This window comes from Lithobates pipiens, unplaced genomic scaffold (genome assembly GCF_037356315.1).
Source record: "Lithobates pipiens isolate NorthernLeopardFrog02 unplaced genomic scaffold, aLitPip1_a1.2 Scaffold_16, whole genome shotgun sequence".
In the NCBI taxonomy this organism is placed as follows: domain Eukaryota; kingdom Metazoa; phylum Chordata; class Amphibia; order Anura; family Ranidae; genus Lithobates; species Lithobates pipiens.
In genome coordinates, this window is record NW_027507748.1 from 2,162,669 (window position 1) to 2,183,503 (window position 20,835).

General features: G+C 52.5%; 1 protein-coding gene across 1 annotated transcript in view; it reads left to right on the top strand.

Moving 5' to 3' along the window:
- The first annotated feature begins 2,658 nt into the window (after nt 1-2,658).
- Nucleotides 2,659-20,835, top strand: part of TRAPPC10 (trafficking protein particle complex subunit 10) — a 58,343-nt gene continuing 40,166 nt past the window's right edge. Inside the window, exons 1-3 of the mRNA XM_077479469.1 lie at nt 2,659-2,818; nt 13,337-13,418; nt 14,655-14,790. Coding sequence (XP_077335595.1) covers nt 2,743-2,818; nt 13,337-13,418; nt 14,655-14,790 — 294 coding nt within the window. The 5' untranslated portion in view covers nt 2,659-2,742. The remainder of the gene's footprint in view (nt 2,819-13,336; nt 13,419-14,654; nt 14,791-20,835) is intronic.

A 20,835-nucleotide genomic window follows, 5' to 3' on the forward strand; every position in this document is an offset into this window, starting at 1 on the left:
ATGAAGGGGAATGTTGGTCCTCGGGGTGGGGATGTTAGTCTTTGTCGGGGGCAGGGATGTGCAGTGGAATGATGGACCCCGGATGGGGGGGGGTCTGAGTTGGGTGGGGGGTCCTCAGGGGATATGAAGGGGAATGTTGGTCCTCAGGGTGGGGATTCTGAGTTGTTAGGGGTGGGGATGTTAGTCTTTGTCGGGGGCAGGGATGTGCGGTGGAATGATGGACCCCATGGATGGGGGGTCTGAGTTGGGTGGGGGGTCCTCAGGGGATATGAAGGGGAATGTTGATCCTCAGGGTGGGGATGTTAGTCTTTATCGGGGGAAGGGACGTGCGGTGGAATGATGGACCCCATGGATGGGGGGGTCTGAGTTGGGTGGGGGGGTCCTCAGGGGATATGAAGGGGAATGTTGGTCCTCGGGGTGGGGATTCTGAGTTGTTAGGGGCAGGGATGTTAGTCTTTGTCGGGGGAAGGGACGTGCGGTGGAATGATGGACCCCGGATGGGGGGGGTCTGAGTTGGGTGGGGAGTCCTCAGGGGATATGAAGGGGAATGTTGGTCCTCGGGGTGGGGATTCTGAGTTGTTAGGGGTGGGGATGTTAGTCTTTGTCGGGGGCAGGGATGTGCGGTGGAATGATGGACCCCGGATGGGGGGGGTCTGAGTTGGGTGGGGAGTCCTCAGGGGATATGAAGGGGAATGTTGGTCCTTGGGGTGGGGATGTTAGTCTTTGTCGGGGGCAGGGACGTGCGGTGGAATGATGGACCCCATGGATGGGGGGGTCTGAGTTGGGTGGGGGGTCCTCAGGGGATATGAAGGGGAACGTTGGTCCTCGGGGTGGGGATTCTGAGTTGTTAGGGGTGGGGATGTTAGTCTTTGTCGGGGGCAGGGACGTGCAGTGGAATGATGGATCCCATGCATGGGGGGGGTCTGAGTTGGGTGGGGGGTCCTCAGGGGATATGAAGGGGAATGTTGGTCCTCAGGGTGGGGATGTTAGTCTTTATCGGGGGAAGGGATGTGCGGTAGAATGATGGACCCCATGGATGGGGGGTCCTCAGGGGATATGAAGGGGAACGTTGGTCCTCAGGGGATATGAAGGGGAACGTTGGTCCTCAGGGGATATGAAGGGGAATGTTGGTCCTCGGGGTGGGGATGTTAGTCTTTGTCGGGGGCAGGGATGTGCGGTGGAATGATGGACCCCATGGATGGGGGGGTCTAAGTTGGGTGGGGGGTCCTCAGGGGATATGAAGGGGAATGTTGATCCTCAGGGTGGGGATGTTAGTCTTTATCGGGGGAAGGGACGTGCGGTGGAATGATGGACCCCATGGATGGGGGGGTCTAAGTTGGGTGGGGGGTCCTCAGGGGATATGAAGGGGAATGTTGATCCTCAGGGTGGGGATGTTAGTCTTTATCGGGGGAAGGGACGTGCGGTGGAATGATGGACCCCATGGATGGGGGGGTCTAAGTTGGGTGGGGGGTCCTCAGGGGATATGAAGGGGAATGTTGATCCTCAGGGTGGGGATGTTAGTCTTTATCGGGGGAAGGGACGTGCGGTGGAATGATGGACCCCATGGATGGGGGGGTCTAAGTTGGGTGGGGGGTCCTCAGGGGATATGAAGGGGAATGTTGATCCTCAGGGTGGGGATGTTAGTCTTTATCGGGGGAAGGGACGTGCGGTGGAATGATGGACCCCATGGATGGGGGGGTCTAAGTTGGGTGGGGGGTCCTCAGGGGATATGAAGGGGAATGTTGATCCTCAGGGTGGGGATGTTAGTCTTTATCGGGGGAAGGGACGTGCGGTGGAATGATGGACCCCATGGATGGGGGGGTCTAAGTTGGGTGGGGGGTCCTCAGGGGATATGAAGGGGAATGTTGATCCTCAGGGTGGGGATGTTAGTCTTTATCGGGGGAAGGGACGTGCGGTGGAATGATGGACCCTGGATGGGGGGGTCTGAGTTGGGTGGGGGGTCCTCAGGGGATATGAAGGGGAATGTTGATCCTCAGGGTGGGGATGTTAGTCTTTATCGGGGGAAGGGACGTGCGGTGGAATGATGGACCCTGGATGGGGGGTCTGAGTTGGGTGGGGGGTCCTCAGGGGATATGAAGGGGAATGTTGATCCTCAGGGTGGGGATGTTAGTCTTTATCGGGGGAAGGGATGTGCGGTAGAATGATGGACCCCATGGATGGGGGGTCCTCAGGGGAAGTGAAGGGGAACGTTGGACGCTCGGTGGTCTTGGCCATGGTGGAGAGATTGGAATCTGATTGGTTGGTTCTGTGGACAGGTGTAAATGGGGAATATATAATCCTTTTTATTGGTAGGTTGGGTCCTCCCCTGTACAGAGGAGATGAGTGTCGGGGTCCCGGGCCCCTCTGTGGACCCCCATGGCTCAGTATCCTCACACACAGGGAATGATTGGGGTTCTCCATTATACCAATCTAACCTCCTAGTGTTGCCATGGTAACAGGCTGAGGGGTGTATGGAGGGGAGGAGCTCTGTGGACTGTCTGAGGTGCCCATTGCAGCCATATATCGGGCTGCCCAAAACAAACATGGCGGCCTCGTTCACTCCCACAGTGCGTCAACGTCATGACGTCTCCACTAATCAAAATTCAGCCGTCCAGGCACACGCCTCCAGTCCTCTGACCAATGAGGAGGCGGCGCCGAAGCCGGAAGTCGGGGTCAGGAGGAAGCCGGAAGTGAGTGCGCGGCAGCCGAGGGCCCAGGATGGAGCGGTGACCGGAGGGGCCCATGGAAGGGGCGGAGCCCGGGGAAGCCGGAGACCCGGGAGTGCTGTACACCATGGAGAACAAACCCATCGTCACCTGTGAGCCTACCCTCCCCCCAATATACTGTATACACCCACCTCCCCCCACCTGTCAGTATATACACCCCCTCCCCCCAATATACTGTATACACCCCTCCCCCCAATATACTGTATACACCCCCTCCCCCAATATACTGTATACACCCCTCCCCCCAATATACTATATACACCCCCTCCCCCACCTGTCAGTATATATACCCCCTCTCCCCAATATACTATATACACCCCCTCCCCCACCTGTCAGTATATATACCCCCCTCCCCCCAATATACTGTATACACCCCCCCTCCCCCCAATATACTGTATACACCCCCCTCCCCCACCTGTCAGTATATATACCCCCCTCCCCCCAATATACTGTATACACCCCCCCTCCCCCCAATATACTGTATACACCCCCTCCCCCCAATATACTGTATACACCCCCCCTCCCCCAATATACTATATACACCCCCTCCCCCCACCTGTCAGTATATATATACCCCCTCTCCCCAATATACTGTATACACCCCCCTCCCCCCAATATACTGTATACACCCCCCTCCCCCCAATATACTGTACACACCCCCCTCCCCCACCTGTCAGTATATATACCCCCTCTCCCCAATATACTGTATACACCCCCTCCCCCACCTGTCAGTATATATACCCCCTCCCCCCAATATACTGTATACACCCCCCCTCCCCCCAATATACTGTATACACCCCCCTCCCCCACCTGTCAGTATATATACCCCCCCTCCCCCCAATATACTGTATACACCCCCCCTCCCCCCAATATACTGTATACACCCCCCTCCCCCCAATATACTGTATACACCCCCCTCCCCCACCTGTCAGTATATATACCCCCCTCCCCCCAATATACTGTATACACCCCCCCCTCCCCCCAATATACTGTATACACCCCTCCCCCCACCTGTCAGTGTATATACCCCCCTCCCCCCAATATACTGTATACACCCCCCCTCCCCCAATATACTATATACACCCCCCTCCCCCCACCTGTCAGTATATATATACCCCCTCTCCCCAATATACTGTATACACCCCCCTCTCCCCAATATACTGTATACACCCCCCTCCCCCCAATATACTGTATACACCCCCTCCCCCCACCTGTCAGTGTATATACCCCTCTCCCCCCAATATACTGTATACACCCCCCTCCCCCCAATATACTGTATACACCCCCTCCCCCCACCTGTCAGTGTATATACCCCCCTCCCCCCAATATACTGTATACACCCCCTCCCCCTGCCTGTCAGTATATACACCCTCCCCCCAATATACTGTATACACCCCCCTCCCCCCAATATACTATATACACCCCCTCCCCCACCTGTCAGTATATACACCCCCTCCCCCCAATATACTGTATACACCCCCTCCCCCCACCTGTCAGTATACACCCCCCTCCCCCCAATATACTGTATACACCCCCCTCCCCCCACCTGTCAGTGTATATACCCCCCTCCCCCAATATACTGTATACACCCCCTCCCCCTGCCTGTCAGTATATACACCCTCCCCCCAATATACTGTATACACCCCCCTCCCCCCAATATACTATATACACCCCCTCCCCCCACCTGTCAGTATATACACCCCCTCCCCCCAATATACTGTATACACCCCCTCCCCCCACCTGTCAGTATACACCCCCCTCCCCCCAATATACTGTATACACCCCCCTCCCCCCAATATACTATATACACCCCCCTCCCCCCACCTGTCAGTATATACACCCCTCCCCCAATATACTGTATACACCCCCTCCCCCCACCTGTCAGTATATACACCCTCCCCCCCAATATACTGTATACACCCCCCTCGTCCCACCAATACATACCCCCCTCCCCCAATATACTGTATACACCCCCTTCCCCCACTAATACATACCCCCCTCCCCCCAATATACTGTAAGCACCCCCTCCCCCCACCTGTCATTATATACACCCCTCCCCCAATATACTATATACACCCCCTCCCCCACCTGTCAGTATATATACCCCCTCCCCCCAATATACTGTATACACCCCCCTCCCCCCACCTGTCAGTATATACACCCCTCCCCCGCCTTTCAGTATATACACCCCTCCCCCACCTGTCAGTATATATACCCCTCCCCCCAATAAACTGTATACACCCCTCCCCCCACCTGTCAGTATATACACCCCTCCCCCAATATTCTATATACACCCCTCCCCGCCTGTCAGTATATATACCCCTCCCCCCAATAAACTGTATACACCCCTCCCCCCACCTGTCAGTATATACACCCCTCCCCCCAATATTCTATATACACCCCTCCCCCCAATATTCTATATACACCCCTCCCCCAATATTCTATATACACCCCTCCCCCCAATATTCTATATACACCCCTCCCCCCAATATTCTATATACACCCCTCCCCCCAATATTCTATATACACCCCCTCCCCCAATATTCTATATACACCCCTCCCCCCAATATTCTATATACACCCCTCCCCCCAATATTCTATATACACCCCCTCCCCCAATATTCTATATACACCCCTCCCCCCCCAATATTCTATATATACACCCCTCTCCCCCAATATTCTATATACTCCCCTCCCCCCCATATTCTATATACACCCCTCCCCCCCAATATACTGTTCACCATGGAGAACAAACCCATCAGCACCTGTGATCTTCTATATACCCCACTCCCCCAATATATACCCTTCCTCCCCCAATATACATATCACCTGTGCAGTTTTATAGACCCTCCCTCCCCCCACCTATCAGTATATACAATTCTCTCTCCCCCCATATATATATATATATATATATATATATATATATATATATATATATATATATATATATATATATATATATATAGTCACCTGTCATAAGTATTCCCCCCCCAATATATATGGGGGTCCTGTGTCGCTGGTTCTGGCGGTCCGCGGACTGGTCGCGTGTCGCTGGTTCTGGCGGTCCATGGACTGCTTGCGTGTCGCTGGTTCTGGCGGTCCGCGGACTGGTCGCGTGTCGCTGGTTCTGGCGGTCCGTGGACTGGTCGCGTGTCGCTGGTTCTGGCGGTCCGTGGACTGCTCGCGTGTCGCTGGTTCTGGCGGTCCGTGGACTGCTCGCGTGTCGCTGGTTCTGGCGGTCCGTGGACTGCTCGCGTGTCGCTGGTTCTGGCGGTCCGTGGACTGCTCGCGTGTCGCTGGTTCTGGCGGTCCGTGGACTGGTCCTGTGTTTGTGTTAGTGGTTCTGGCGGTCCATATATACACATACATACACAGAGTACAATGAGATCCCCGGATCTCCATCATTTACCAGTACCCAACACTCCCATCCCCCCACACCCTCCTCAATCCACACAATTTATTGTCTATTCCTCTGCTTCCCAAAACCAGCCTCCCCTCCTCCTGCATCCTCTGGAATGCCGCTCTCTGTCTGTAACAAACTCTCCTCCCTCCACACCCTCCCAATCGCCAACTCCTTTCCATCTACTCGCCGTTACTGAAACCTGTCTTCATGAACCCGACACCGCTTCTCCTGCTTCCCTCTGCCATGGTGGCCTTCTCTGGACTCGCTCCCCCAAATCTTTCTATCCCTGCATAGCACCTTCCAGGTTCTTCACCCTCCTCCCTCTCTGACACTCCCTTCATTTGGGGGCACATTATGTGTGTCCCTTTTCTCCAGTCTCTTTAAGAATTGCTATGATCGATCAGCCGCCTGGATCGGTAACTTTCCTTGATGGCTTCTGTGCCTGACTACCCTACGTTCTCTCTTCTGAAACCCCAACCATCATTCTTGGTGACGTCAACATCCTCGCTAATACCAACGTTCCTGTTACTACTCATCAGTCTGATCTCCTCCTTTGATCTGAAGCAATTGACACACGATGGGGGTCGACGGTGGGGTACACGATGGGGTCAGACGATTGATACACCGTGGGTCAGACGGTGGGTCAGACGATGGGGTCAGACGATTGACACACGATGGGGTCAGGCGATGGTCACACACTTTTACTTGATCAGATGACAACACTCTTGACCTTGTATTCTCCGACCTCCTGTGTTTTGGTACAACTTCTCCAACGATCCCTTCCCTCTCTCTGATCACCACCTTGTTTGACTCTTTCACCTCCTCTCCCTCCAGTCACCTAACAATCACCTGTAGAAACCTTCGCCCCTTCAACCCTTCTCTACTCTGCACCTCACCCCTTGTCCTGCCCCAACCTAGCCACTTCTATCTACAATAGATTCCTGTCCTCCGCCCTAGACAAGCTTGCCCCCCCCCCCCCCCTCACTACACACAGAATCAGGCCCCTGACCCCCCCTACAACCCTGGCAAACAGATGACACCAGAAGGTTCAGAAAACGTTGACATAACTCTAAGTCCCCAGAAGACTTCCACCAATATTAATCTGCCCCCCAGAAATACAATTCCTGCCTCCTCACTGACCTATTTTATCCCTCTCGTTAACCCCTTCCCGTCCCCTCTTCTCTATCTTCAACTCTCTACTTCAGCCTTTCTCAACCTTTTCAACACAGAGGAACCCTTGAAATAGTTCTCCGGTGTCTGGGAACCCCCTGCTAATAATTAGAAATCTACAACTCATGATACATTAGTGTGATGGTCATTGGGAAGAACGGTCCTCACACTTGTGGTCAGTGGGAAGAATGGTCCTTACACTTGTGGTCATTGGGAAGAATGGTCCTCACACTTGTGGTCAGTGGGAAGAATGGTCCTCACACTTGTGGTCATTGGGAAGAATGGTCCTCACACTTGTGGTCATTGGGAAGAATGGTCCTCACACTTGTGGTCATTGGGAAGAATGGTCCTCACACTTGTGGTCATTGGGAAGAATGGTCCTCACACTTGTGGTCATTGGGAAGAATGGTCCTTACACTTGTGGTCATTGGGAAGAATGGTCCTTATACTTGTGGTCATTGGGAAGAATGGTCCTTACACTTGTGGTCATTGGGAAGAATGGTCCTTACACTTGTGGTCATTGGGAAGAATGGTCCTTACACTTGTGGTCATTGGGAAGAATGGTCCTTATACTTGTGGTCATTGGGAAGAATGGTCCTTACACTTGTGGTCATTGGGAAGAACGGTCCTCACACTTGTGGTCAGTGGGAAGAATGGTCCTTACACTTGTGGTCATTGGGAAGAATGGTCCTTACACTTGTGGTCAGTGGGAAGAATGGTCCTTACACTTGTGGTCATTGGGAAGAATGGTTCTCACACTTGTGGTCATTGGGAAGAATGGTCCTCACACTTGTGGTCATTGGGAAGAATGGTCCTTACACTTGTGGTCATTGGGAAGAATGGTCCTTACACTTGTGGTCATTGGGAAGAACGGTCCTCACACTTGTGGTCAGTGGGAAGAATGGTCCTTACACTTGTGGTCAGTGGGAAGAATGCTCCTTACACTTGTGGTCATTGGGAAGAATGGTCCTTACACTTGTGGTCATTGGGAAGAACGGTCCTTACACTTGTGGTCATTGGGAAGAATGGTCCTCACACTTGTGGTCATTGGGAACAATGGTCCTCACACTTGTGGTCAGTGGGAAGAATGCTCCTTACACTTGTGGTCATTGGGAAGAACGGTCCTTACACTTGTGGTCATTGGGAAGAATGGTCCTCACACTTGTGGTCATTGGGAAGAATGGTCCTCACACTTGTGGTCATTGGGAAGAACGGTCCTTACACTTGTGGTCATTGGGAAGAATGGTCCTTACACTTGTGGTCATTGGGAAGAATGGTCCTTACACTTGTGGTCATTGGGAAGAATGGTCCTTACACTTGTGGTCAGTGGGAAGAATGGTCCTCACACTTGTGGTCAGTGGGAAGAATGGTCCTCACACTTGTGGTCAGTGGGAAGAATGGTCCTTACACTTGTGGTCATTGGGAAGAATGGTCCTTACACTTGTGGTCAGTGGGAAGAATGGTCCTTACACTTGTGGTCAGTGGGAAGAATGGTCCTTACACTTGTGGTCATTGGGAAGAACGGTCCTTACACTTGTGGTCATTGGGAAGAACGGTCCTCACACTTGTGGTCATTGGGAAGAACGGTCCTCACACTTGTGGTCATTGGGAAGAACGGTCCTCACACTTGTGGTCATTGGGAAGAACGGTCCTCACACTTGTGGTCATTGGGAAGAACGGTCCTCACACTTGTGGTCATTGGGAAGAACGGTCCTCACACTTGTGGTCATTGGGAAGAACGGTCCTCACACTTGTGGTCATTGGGAAGAACGGTCCTCACACTTGTGGTCATTGGGAAGAACGGTCCTCACACTTGTGGTCAGTGGGAAGAACGGTCCTCACACTTGTGGTCAGTGGGAAGAACGGTCCTCACACTTGTGGTCATTGGGAAGAATGGTCCTCACACTTGTGGTCATTGGGAAGAATGGTCCTTACACTTGTGGTCTTTGGGAAGAATGGTCCTTACACTTGTGGTCATTGGGAAGAATGGTCCTTACACTTGTGGTCAGTGGGAAGAATGGTCCTCACACTTGTGGTCAGTGGGAAGAATGGTCCTCACACTTGTGGTCATTGGGAAGAATGGTCCTTACACTTGTGGTCATTGGGAAGAATGGTCCTTACACTTGTGGCCATTGGGAAGAATGGTCCTTACACTTGTGGTCATTGGGAAGAATGGTCCTTACACTTGTGGTCAGTGGGAAGAATGGTCCTTACACTTGTGGTCAGTGGGAAGAAGGGTCCTTACACTTGTGGTCAGTGGGAAGAAGGGTCCTTACACTTGTGGTCAGTGGGAAGAATGGTCCTCACACTTGTGGTCAGTGAGAAGAATGGTCCTCACACTTGTGGTCTTCAGGAAGAATTACCTCCTTACAGAGAGCTAAAAAAATCAATGGTGTGAGTGGGAACTTATCTGAGAGGCTGAAGGAACCCCTACAACCTCTGGAGGAACCCTGGTTGAGAATCACTGCTCTACTTTGTCTTCCACTCACTAACTCACTTCCCAGGAGATCTCCAATCACTTCATACAGAAGATACAATTCATAAGGAGATCTCCGCTAGACGGGTATCTCCCCCACCCAACAGCCCATGTCCACAGGTGCAATCATTACTTACCTTATTTAACCCACCTACTATATACCTTTCCCTAAAATCCACCTGGACTCTGTTCCTACTCAAATACTGCAGTCACCCTCCGATTCTATCCTACACTCTCTACTCACATCTTCAATCTCTCTTCTGGCATCTTCCGCACCTCTCTAAAACATCCACTAGTCACCCCCATACTTAAAAAGCCCTCACTGGACCTCGCCAATCTTAGCCTACGTCCCATCTGCTTGCTCTCCTTCTCATCCAAACTCCTTGAACGTCTGGTCTACAACTCTCTGAGTGACCACCTCGCTGAGAACGACCTTCTGGAACTGAACCCCTTCAAGAGGAAGTATACCCTGATGGGTGTTACTTCCTCTTTGTCGCCCTACAAAGGTGAAGCATAATGGACTACTATGCATCTCATCTCATCGCATTGCATTGCATCGTAGCCCATTATGTGTCAGTTACCTGACACAGGAGCCAGTGAAGTCACTGCTGTCCCCTGTAGTCCGGAGCCTCCATCTTCTTCTGGGTATCGCTGCTCCAGCCACTCACAGTGCCGGAGCAGTGATGACGTCGCTCCCGCGCATGCGCACGTGAACCGCCACTAACGGCAATAGTGCGCCTGTGTGCCGCTGTCTATGGCACATGCGCCATAGACAGCTGTAACTGTCTTTTTTTTTTTTTTTTTTTTTAAGTAAATATCTCCTAAACCGTGTAGGTTAAGGAGATATTTCCTGGACCTACAGGTAAGCCTTAATCTAGGCCTTAATCTAGGCTTACCTGTAGGTGTAAGTGGTTTGTAAAGGATTACAGCCACTTTCAGTCTGCACTTCACCCTCAACACTCCACAGAAACTGCTCTCCTAAAACTCACAAACGACTTAGTAATGGCTACAACCCATTGACAGGATTCTGTACTGCTACTCCTGGATCTCTCCGCTGCCTTTTAATACAATTGCCCATCCCCCTCCTCAAAAAAAAACCAAAACCTCCACTCCTTTGTTCTATGTGACTTCACTGGATCCCATCCTACCTATCCCATCGCACCTTCAGTGTCACTTACAATTCTACACCATCCTCTTCTCTTCCTTTCTTCATCGGGTCCCCCGAGGTTCTCTACTTGGACCTCTACTATTCCCCATCTACACCTCCTGCCTGGGTCAGCTGATCGCTTCCAATATCATTTCTACGCTGACAACCCCGACATCCATCGTTCTACTATCCAGAGCATAATACTTCCTCTTCCCCGACTTCTCTCTCACTGGCACAACCATCAACCCATCCCCCCCACAATGCTAGGTGTAATCCTGGACTCTGAACTCTCCCCTGTTCACTCCACATCCACTCACTGTCCGAGCTTGTCACCCCAATCCCCGCCCCAATCCCCGCCCCAATCCCCACAACATCCCCGCAACATCTCTCCCCTGTTCACTCCACATCCACTCACTGTCCGAGCTTGTCCCCGCAACATCCCCGCAATACGCCCCAATCCCCGCAACATCTCCGCAATACGCCCCTTCCTAACTATTGGAACCACAGAAGAACTAAATCACGCCCTGGTCATCTGTCACCTCAACTACTGCAACCCCCTTCTCATTGGTTTACCTTTACATAGGCTCCTCCCCCCTTCAGTCCATCATGAATACTGCTGTCAGATTCATCCACCTTACAAACCGCTCATTGTCCTCCATCCCTCTCCACCAATCCCTCCACTGACCTCCATTCAGTGTCCTCCATCCCTCTCCACCAATCCCTCCACTGACCTCCATTCAGTGTCCTCCATCCCTCTCCACCAATCCCTCCACTGACCTCCATTCAGTGTCCTCCATCCCTCTCCACCAATCCCTCCACTGACCTCCATTCAGTGTCCTCCATCCCTCTCCACCAATCCCTCCACTGACCTCCATTCAGTGTCCTCCATCCCTCTCCACCAATCCCTCCACTGACCTCCATTCAGTGTCCTCCATCCCTCTCCACCAATCCTTCCACTGGTCTCCATTCAGTGTCCTCCACCCCTCTCTACCAATCCCTCCACTGACCTCCATTCAGTGTCCTCCACCCCTCTCTACCAATCCCTCCACTGACCTCCATTCAGTGTCCTCCACCCCTCTCTACCAATCCCTCCACTGACCTCCATTCAGTGTCCTCCACCCCTCTCTACCAATCCCTCCACTGGTCTCCATTCAGTGTCCTCCACCCCTCTCTACCAATCCCTCCACTGACCTCCATTCAGTGTCCTCCACCCCTCTCTACCAATCCCTCCACTGGTCTCCATTCAGTGTCCTCCATCCCTCTCCACCAATCCCTCCACTGACCTCCATTCAGTGTCCTCCACCCCTCTCTACCAATCCCTCCACTGACCTCCATTCAGTGTCCTCCACCCCTCTCTACCAATCCCTCCACTGGTCTCCATTCAGTGTCCTCCACCCCTCTCTACCAATCCCTCCACTGACCTCCATTCAGTGTCCTCCACCCCTCTCTACCAATCCCTCCACTGGTCTCCATTCAGTGTCCTCCACCCCTCTCTACCAATCCCTCCACTGACCTCCATTCAGTGTCTTCCACCCCTCTCCACCAATCCCTCCACTGACCTCCATTCAGTGTCTTCCACCCCTCTCCACCAATCCCTCCACTGACCTCCATTCAGTGTCCTCCACCCCTCTCTACCAATCCCTCCACTGACCTCCATTCAGTGTCTTCCACCCCTCTCCACCAATCCCTCCACTGACCTCCATTCTGTGTCCTCCACCCCTCTCTACCAATCCCTCCACTGGTCTCCATTCTGTGTCCTCCACCCCTCTCTACCAATCTCTCCACTGACCTCCATTCAATGTCCTCCACCCCTCTCTACCAATCCCTCCACTGACCTCCATTCAGTGTCCTCCACCCCTCTCTACCAATCCCTCCACTGGTCTCCATTCAGTGTCCTCCACCCCTCTCTACCAATCCCTCCTCCACCCCTCTCTACCAATCCCCCCACTGGCCTCTGTACAGTGTCCGCCACCCCTCTCTGCCGATCCCTCCACTCAGTGTCCTCCACCCCTCTCTGCCAATCCCTCCATTGACTTCCACCCCTCTCTGCCAATCTAGATCCCTTGTCTAGGACTTCTCCAAAGCCTCTCTCATCCTCTGGAATTCCCTGCCCCAATCTGTGTCACTATCTTCTCCTCTCTCCAGAGAGGCCTATCTGTACACCGAACCCCAAGAACTGTACTTTTATTTTCTCCATCAGCCCACCCCCCACAGTTATTACCTTTTTCCATCACTTAACCCCCCCCCCCCCCCTTAGATTGTAAGCTCTCAGGATCAGGGCTTTCTGATTCCTCCTGTATTGATTTGTATTGTAACTCAACTGTCTGTCTGCCCTCATGATGTCTAATGTTGCGCAAACTGTTGGCGCCATATAAATCCTGTATAATAATATCAATTCTCATCTCACTCTGCAGGTGCCGGAGACCAGAGCTTGTTCACCTCCGTTTATTCCACCCTGACCCAGCAACTGCCCCGAGAGCCGATGGAATGGAGGAGGTGAGCGCCCCCTACTGAACTGCTACATCACCATGTCCTCTGTGGGTGGAGAGGTCTGCTGGTTACCTGTTGCTTTATCTCTGATACACAGACCGCTGTCCCGCGCTGGGCTCCCCCCCTGCTCTCGCTGTCCCGCGCTGGGGTCCCCCCCCCCTCTGCTCTCGCTGTCCCGCGCTGGGGTCCCCCCCCTCTGCTCTCGCTGTCCCGCGCTAGGGTCCCCCCCCTCTGCTCTCGCTGTCCTGCGCTGGGGTCCCCCCTCTGCTCTCGCTGTCCCGCGCTGGGGTCCCCCCCCTCTGCTCTCGCTGTCCCGCGCTGGGGTCCCCCCCTCTGCTCTCGCTGTCCCGCGCTGGGGTCCCCCCCCTCTGCTCTCGCTGTCCCGCGCTGGGGTCCCCCCCCTCTGCTCTCGCTGTCCCGCGCTGGGGTCCCCCCCCTCTGCTCTCGCTGTCCCGCGCTGGGGTCCCCCCCCTCTGCTCTCGCTGTCCCGCGCTGGGGTCCCCCCCTCTGCTCTCGCTGTCCCGCGCTGGGGTCCCCCCCCTCTGCTCTCGCTGTCCCGCGCTGGGGTCCCCCCCCTCTGCTCTCGCTGTCCCGCGCTGGGGTCCCCCCCCTCTGCTCTCGCTGTCCCGCGCTGGGGTCCCCCCCCTCTGCTCTCGCTGTCCCGCGCTGGGGTCCTCCCACCCTCTGCTCTCGCTGTCCCGCGCTGGGGTCCCCCCCCTCTGCTCTCGCTGTCCCGCGCTGGGGTCCCCCCCCTCTGCTCTCGCTGTCCCGCGCTGGGGTCCCCCCCCTCTGTTCTCGCTGTCCCGCTCTGGGGTCCCCCCCCTCTGTTCTCGCTGTCCCGCGCTGGGGTCCCCCCCCTCTGTTCTCGCTGTCCCGCGCTGGGGTCCCCCCCCCTCTGTTCTCGCTGTCCCGCGCTGGGGTCCCCCCCCCTCTGTTCTCGCTGTCCCGCGCTGGGGTCCCCCCCCCTCTGTTCTCGCTGTCCCGCGCTGGGGTCCCCCCCCCTCTGTTCTCGCTGTCCCGCGCTGGGGTCCCCCCCCCTCTGCTCTCGCTGTCCCGTGCTGGGGTCCCCCCTCCCTCTGTTCTCGCTGTCCCGCGCTGGGGTCCCCCCCCCCTCTGCTCTCGCTGTCCCACGCTGGGTCCCTCTCTTGTATGCCATCTTCCCTCCCCCATCTCCACAATTAAATCTAAAAGAGACTAAATCTCTTTGCTCAGATCTTCTCACCATTTTTATTTTTTCTCCAGGTCATATGGACGTGCTCCAAAGATGATCCACCTAGAGTCAAATTTTGTCCAGTTTAAGGAGGAGCTTCTTCCGAAGGAGGGAAACAAAGCGCTGCTCACCTTTCCTTTTCTACACATCTACTGGACTGAATGTTGTGTAAGTCATGATGGGGTGCAGCATGAGTGTTGTAGGGCAAATGACAGAGGGAGCTACATGTTTAACATCACTCATCATATATAGTGGTATAGGGATGTCATCTGTTCTGGGACATCGGGGTTCTCAGGAGATATAATCTGCCCTCGGGCATCGGGAGACTATGTGGCGATGTCCTCTTTTCTCAGGCATCGGGAGTGTCTGCAGAGATATCATCTGTCCATGGGCATCAAGAGTCTCTCCAGAGATATCATCTGTCCATGGGCATCAAGAGTCTCTCCAGAGATATCATCTGTCCATGGGCATCAAGAGTCTCTCCAGAGATATCATCTGTCCATGGGCATCAAGAGTCTCTCCAGAGATATCATCTGTCCATGGGCATCAAGAGTCTCTCCAGAGATATCATCTGTCCATGGGCATCAAGAGTCTCTCTCCAGATATGTCATCTGTCCATGGGCATCAAGAGTCTCTCTCCAGATATGTCATCTGTCCATGGGCATCAAGAGTCTCTCTCCAGATATGTCATCTGTCCATGGGCATCAAGAGTCTCTCTCCAGATATGTCATCTGTCCATGGGCATCAAGAGTCTCTCTCCAGATATGTCATCTGTCCATGGGCATCAAGAGTCTCTCCAGAGATATCATCTGTCCTGAGGCCTTGTGGGCTACTCTGGAGATGTCATCTGTCCTGATACGTTATGAGTCTTTCTGAAGATGTAATTTGTCTTGCCTAGTTGTGGGTCTCTCTGGAGATGTCATCTGTCCTGAGGCTTTATGAATCTCTCTGGAGTAATCATTTATATTGAGGTGTCGTGAATCTCTCCACAGATAACATCCATCCTGAGGCATCGTGAGGCTCCTTGGTGATGTTATCTCACTGGAGTAATTGTGATCTCTTCTCAAGATGTCATCCATCCTGAGGAATCGGGAGTCTCTCTGGAGATGTCATCCATCCTGAGGAATCGGGAGTCTCTCTGGAGACGTCCTCCATCCTGAGGAATCGGGAGTCTCTCTGGAGACGTCCTCCATCCTGAGGAATCGGGAGTCTCTCTGGAGACGTCCTCCATCCTGAGGAATCGGGAGTCTCTCTGGAGACGTCCTCCATCCTGAGGAATCGGGAGTCTCTCTGGAGACGTCCTCCATCCTGAGGAATCGGGAGTCTCTTTGGAGACGTCATCCGTCCTGAGGAATCGGGAGTCTCTCTGGAGACGTCATCCGTCCTGAGGAATCGGGGGTCTCTCTGGAGACGTCATCCGTCCTGAGGAATCGGGAGTCTCTCTGGAGACGTCATCCATCCTGAGGAATCGGGAGTCTCTCTGGAGACGTCATCCATCCTGAGGAATCGGGAGTCTCTCTGGAGACGTCATCCATCCTGAGGAATCGGGAGTCTCTTTGGAGACGTCATCCATCCTGAGGAATCGGGAGTCTCTTTGGAGACGTCATCCATCCTGAGGAATCGGGAGTCTCTCTGGAGACGTCATCCATCCTGAGGAATCGGGAGTCTCTCTGGAGACGTCATCCATCCTGAGGAATCGGGAGTCTCTCTGGAGACGTCATCCGTCCTGAGGAATCGGGAGTCTCTCTGGAGACGTCATCCGTCCTGAGGAATCGGGAGTCTCTCTGGAGACGTCATCCGTCCTGAGGAATCGGGAGTCTCTCTGGAGACGTCATCCGTCCTGAGGAATCGGGAGTCTCTCTGGAGACGTCATCCGTCCTGAGGAATCGGGAGTCTCTCTGGAGACGTCATCCGTCCTGAGGAATCGGGAGTCTCTCTGGAGACGTCATCCGTCCTGAGGAATCGGGGGTCTCTCTGGAGACGTCATCCGTCCTGAGGAATCGGGGGTCTCTCTGGAGACGTCATCCGTCCTGAGGAATCGGGAGTCTCTCTGGAGACGTCATCCATCCTGAGGAATCGGGAGTCTCTCTGGGGATTCATCTGTCCTGAGGAATCGGGGGTCTCTCTGGAGATGTACTCCATCCTGAGGAATGTGTCCCTCCCAGAGATGTTGTCCATCCTGAGACGACATGGGACTCTCTAGGAATATCATACATAATTACGGTAGATATCACGGTTCTTTCCAGTGATGTGTCCTGAGAAATCATAGGTGTCTCCAGAAATGTTGTGGAGTAATTTGTGGTTGCACAGTAAGTAGCAGGACATTGATACAAGTATACAATACTACACATCCATGTGGTATGTATCATGGAAGAGAATATCTTCTGCTGGACACTGTTAATCACCCATGTATATATTCTACACTGAGGTCCTACTCATACCTGTTTTGTCATTGTACATTGAAACGTCCATCAGACTTTCACATATGGGCAGTAAGGCGTCTTCATACTGGATGCTAAAAGAACCAAAATGATGATTTCTCCATAGAAAATATTACAATGTATTTAGTAGAAACACGGGTAGGAGGTCTTTATGGTTTGTGAGATGTTTCTACAAATATCTGCTTGTTTTTGGTTATTGTCACTTATGTGGAAATATGTCAAAAATTGGCCAAACAAATGAGGTTGCCACAAAATTAGCAGAAGGGAAGTTATCAGTTCATGCCGGTTCATGAGAATGTACAGTAGCCCACTGCCGATGTCCTATGTCCTGAGATATCATCATAAGTAGTTGTCATCCATCATGGTGTTGTCTTGGGTCTCTCTAGAGATGTCATCCATCCTGTGGGAATCATAGGTCTCTATGGAGATGTCATCTGACTTGAGTAATCCATGTGGCTCTCTGGAGTAGTCATCTGTCTCGAGGAGTCATGAGTCTCAAAGATGACATCTGCCCTGAGACATCATGTTCTTCTGTGATGTCTGGAGGAATCACGATGCCCCCTGGAGATGCCATCCATGTGAGATGACAGGTTCTTGTCAAGAGATGTCATCATCATGGGTCTCTCTGGAGATGTCATCCATACTGAGGAATCATGGGTTCCTGTCTAGAGATATCCGTTGTGGGGCATCATGGGTCTCTCTGGAGATGTCATCCATACTGAGGAATCATGGGTTCCTGTCTAGAGATATCCGTTGTGGGGCATCATGGGTCTCTCTGGAGATGTAATACATACTGAGGAATCATGGGTTCCTGTCTAGAGATATCCGTTGTGGGGCATCATGGGTCTCTCTGGAGATGTCATTCATACTGAGGAATCATGGGTTCCTGTCTAGAGATATCCTTTGTGGGGTATCATGGGTCTCTCTGGAGATGTCATCCATACTGAGGAATCATGGGTTCCTGTCTAGAGATATCCGTTGTGGGGCATCATGGGTCTCTCTGGAGATGTCATCCATACTGAGGAATCATGGGTTCCTGTCTAGAGATATCCGTTGTGGGGCATCATGGGTCTCTCTGGAGATGTCATCCATACTGAGGAATCATGGGTTCCTGTCTAGAGATATCCGTTGCGGGGCATCATGGGTCTCTCTGGAGATGTCATCCATACTGAGGAATCATGGGTTCCTGTCTAGAGATATCCGTTGTGGGGCATCATGGGTCTCTCTGGAGATGTCATCCATACTGAGGAATCATGGGTCCCTGTCTAGAGATATCCGTTGCGGGGCATCATGGGTCTCTCTGGAGATGTCATCCATACTGAGGAATCATGGGTTCCTGTCTAGAGATATCCGTTGTGGGGCATCATGGGTCTCTCTGGAGATGTCATCCATACTGAGGAATCATGGGTTCCTGTCTAGAGATATCCGTTGTGGGGCATCATGGGTCTCTCTGGAGATGTAATACATACTGAGGAATCATGGGTTCCTGTCTAGAGATATCCGTTGTGGGGCATCATGGGTCTCTCTGGAGATGTCATCCATACTGAGGAATCATGGGTTCCTGTCTAGAGATATCCGTTGTGGGGCATCATGGGTCTCTCTGGAGATGTCATCCATACTGAGGAATCATGGGTTCCTGTCTAGAGATATCCGTTGTGGGGCATCATGGGTCTCTCTGGAGATGTCATCCATACTGAGGAATCATGGGTTCCTGTCTAGAGATATCCGTTGTGGGGCATCATGGGTCTCTCTGGAGATGTAATACATACTGAGGAATCATGGGTTCCTGTCTAGAGATATCTGTTGTGGGGCATCATGGGTCTCTCTGGAGATGTCATTCATACTGAGGAATCATGGGTTCCTGTCTAGAGATATCCGTTGTGGGGCATCATGGGTCTCTCTGGAGATGTCATCCATACTGAGGAATCATGGGTTCCTGTCTAGAGATATCCGTTGTGCGGCATCATGGGTCTCTCTGGAGATGTCATCCATACTGAGGAATCATGGGTTCCTGTCTAGAGATATCCGTTGCGGGGCATCATGGGTCTCTCTGGAGATGTCCTCCATTCTGCGGAACTATGGGTCTCTCCAGAAATGTTTACCATCTGGCGCTGTCTTGGGTCTCTCTAGAGATGGCACCCCACCTTTTGGAACCATGGGTCTCTCTGTAGATGTCCTCCATCCTGTGGAACCCTGGGTCTCTCCAGAGATGTCATCCATACAAATATCGGAGTGGTTGGCTATTGGTTATTTTCACATCTGTAGAAATATGTAAAAAACTGGCCAATAAATGAGATTCCCACAAAAATAGAAGAATGGCAGTTTTGTCAGTTCTAAGGCGCCCCACAAGTCCAGATTAGTTGGGACCTTTCAGGAACGGTTTACATGACTCCCCCCCCACTATGCTAAAACCAGGAAATCTTCTGTTCTTCAGATTTGTTGCGGAAGTGGGACGTGTTGATACAGTATAAGAATCCTCTGTACTGGGCCTCGCCATGATCACTGGAGGGTGTTTGGTTCTGATGAGCCCACCTCACCATGACCTGTTTGGTTATGTCTTCATGCCAAGTCATGAGACCCCCCCAGTGCTATGCCTTCGATGTATCGTTTGGGTGTCAGACCATGTAATGTCGTTTATGGAGGCTACCGGGATGAATCTCCAGCAGTAATCTGTGTGCACAGCATATAACCACGCAGATCGCATCTCTGTGTATCTGAGCTCCGGAGTTTCCCACACCAGGGTGGGCTGCGTCTCTGGGATTCCCGCAGTTTGGGTCGTGGGGGTCAGGAGTCTCCTGTGAGGTCAGGATGGGGGGAGGGGCGAGGGGATGCAGGATCTGGCAGTGACGTACCGTTGGCGTCACTTCATGTATAAAGGAGCAGACTGTGTCCTTAATACCTCCATACTGGGCAGAGATCTGTATGGAGAGCCGCGTATATACAGGAGGTCTGTATACTTATATATAGGGGGTGTGAGCTGTGTATATACAGGAGGTCTGTGTATAGGAGGTGTGAGCTGTGTATATACTGGAGGTCTGTATACTGGTGTGTGTGTGTGTGTGTGTGTGTGTGTGTATAGGAGGTGTGAGCTGTGTATATAGAGGAGGTCTGTATACTGGTGTGTATATAGGAGGTGTGAGCTATGTATATAGAGGAGGTCTGTATACTGGTGTATATAGGAGGTGTGAGCTGTGTATATACAGGAGGTCTGTGTACTGGTATATAGGAGGTGTGAGCTGTGTATATACAGGAGGTCTGTATACTGGTGTATATAGGAGGTGTGAGCTGTGTATATAGAGGAGGTCTGTATACTGGTGTGTATATACGAGGTGTGAGCTGTGTATATAGAGGAGGTCTGTATACTGGGGTGTGTGTGTGTGTGTGTATATAGGAGGTGTGAGCTGTGTATATACAGGAGGTCTGTGTACTGGTATATAGGAGGTGTGAGCTGTGTATATACAGGAGGTCTGTATACTGGTGTATATAGGAGGTGTGAGCTGTGTATATAGAGGAGGTCTGTATACTGGTGTGTATATACGAGGTGTGAGCTGTGTATATAGAGGAGGTCTGTATACTGGGGGGTGTGTGTGTGTGTGTGTGTGTGTGTGTGTGTGTGTGTGTGTGTATATAGGAGGTGTGAGCTGTGTATATACAGGAGGTCTGTATACTGGTATATAGGAGATGTGAGCTGTGTATATACAGGAGGTCTGTATACTGGTGTATATAGGAGGTTTGAGCTGTGTATATACAGGAGGTCTGTATACTGGTGTAT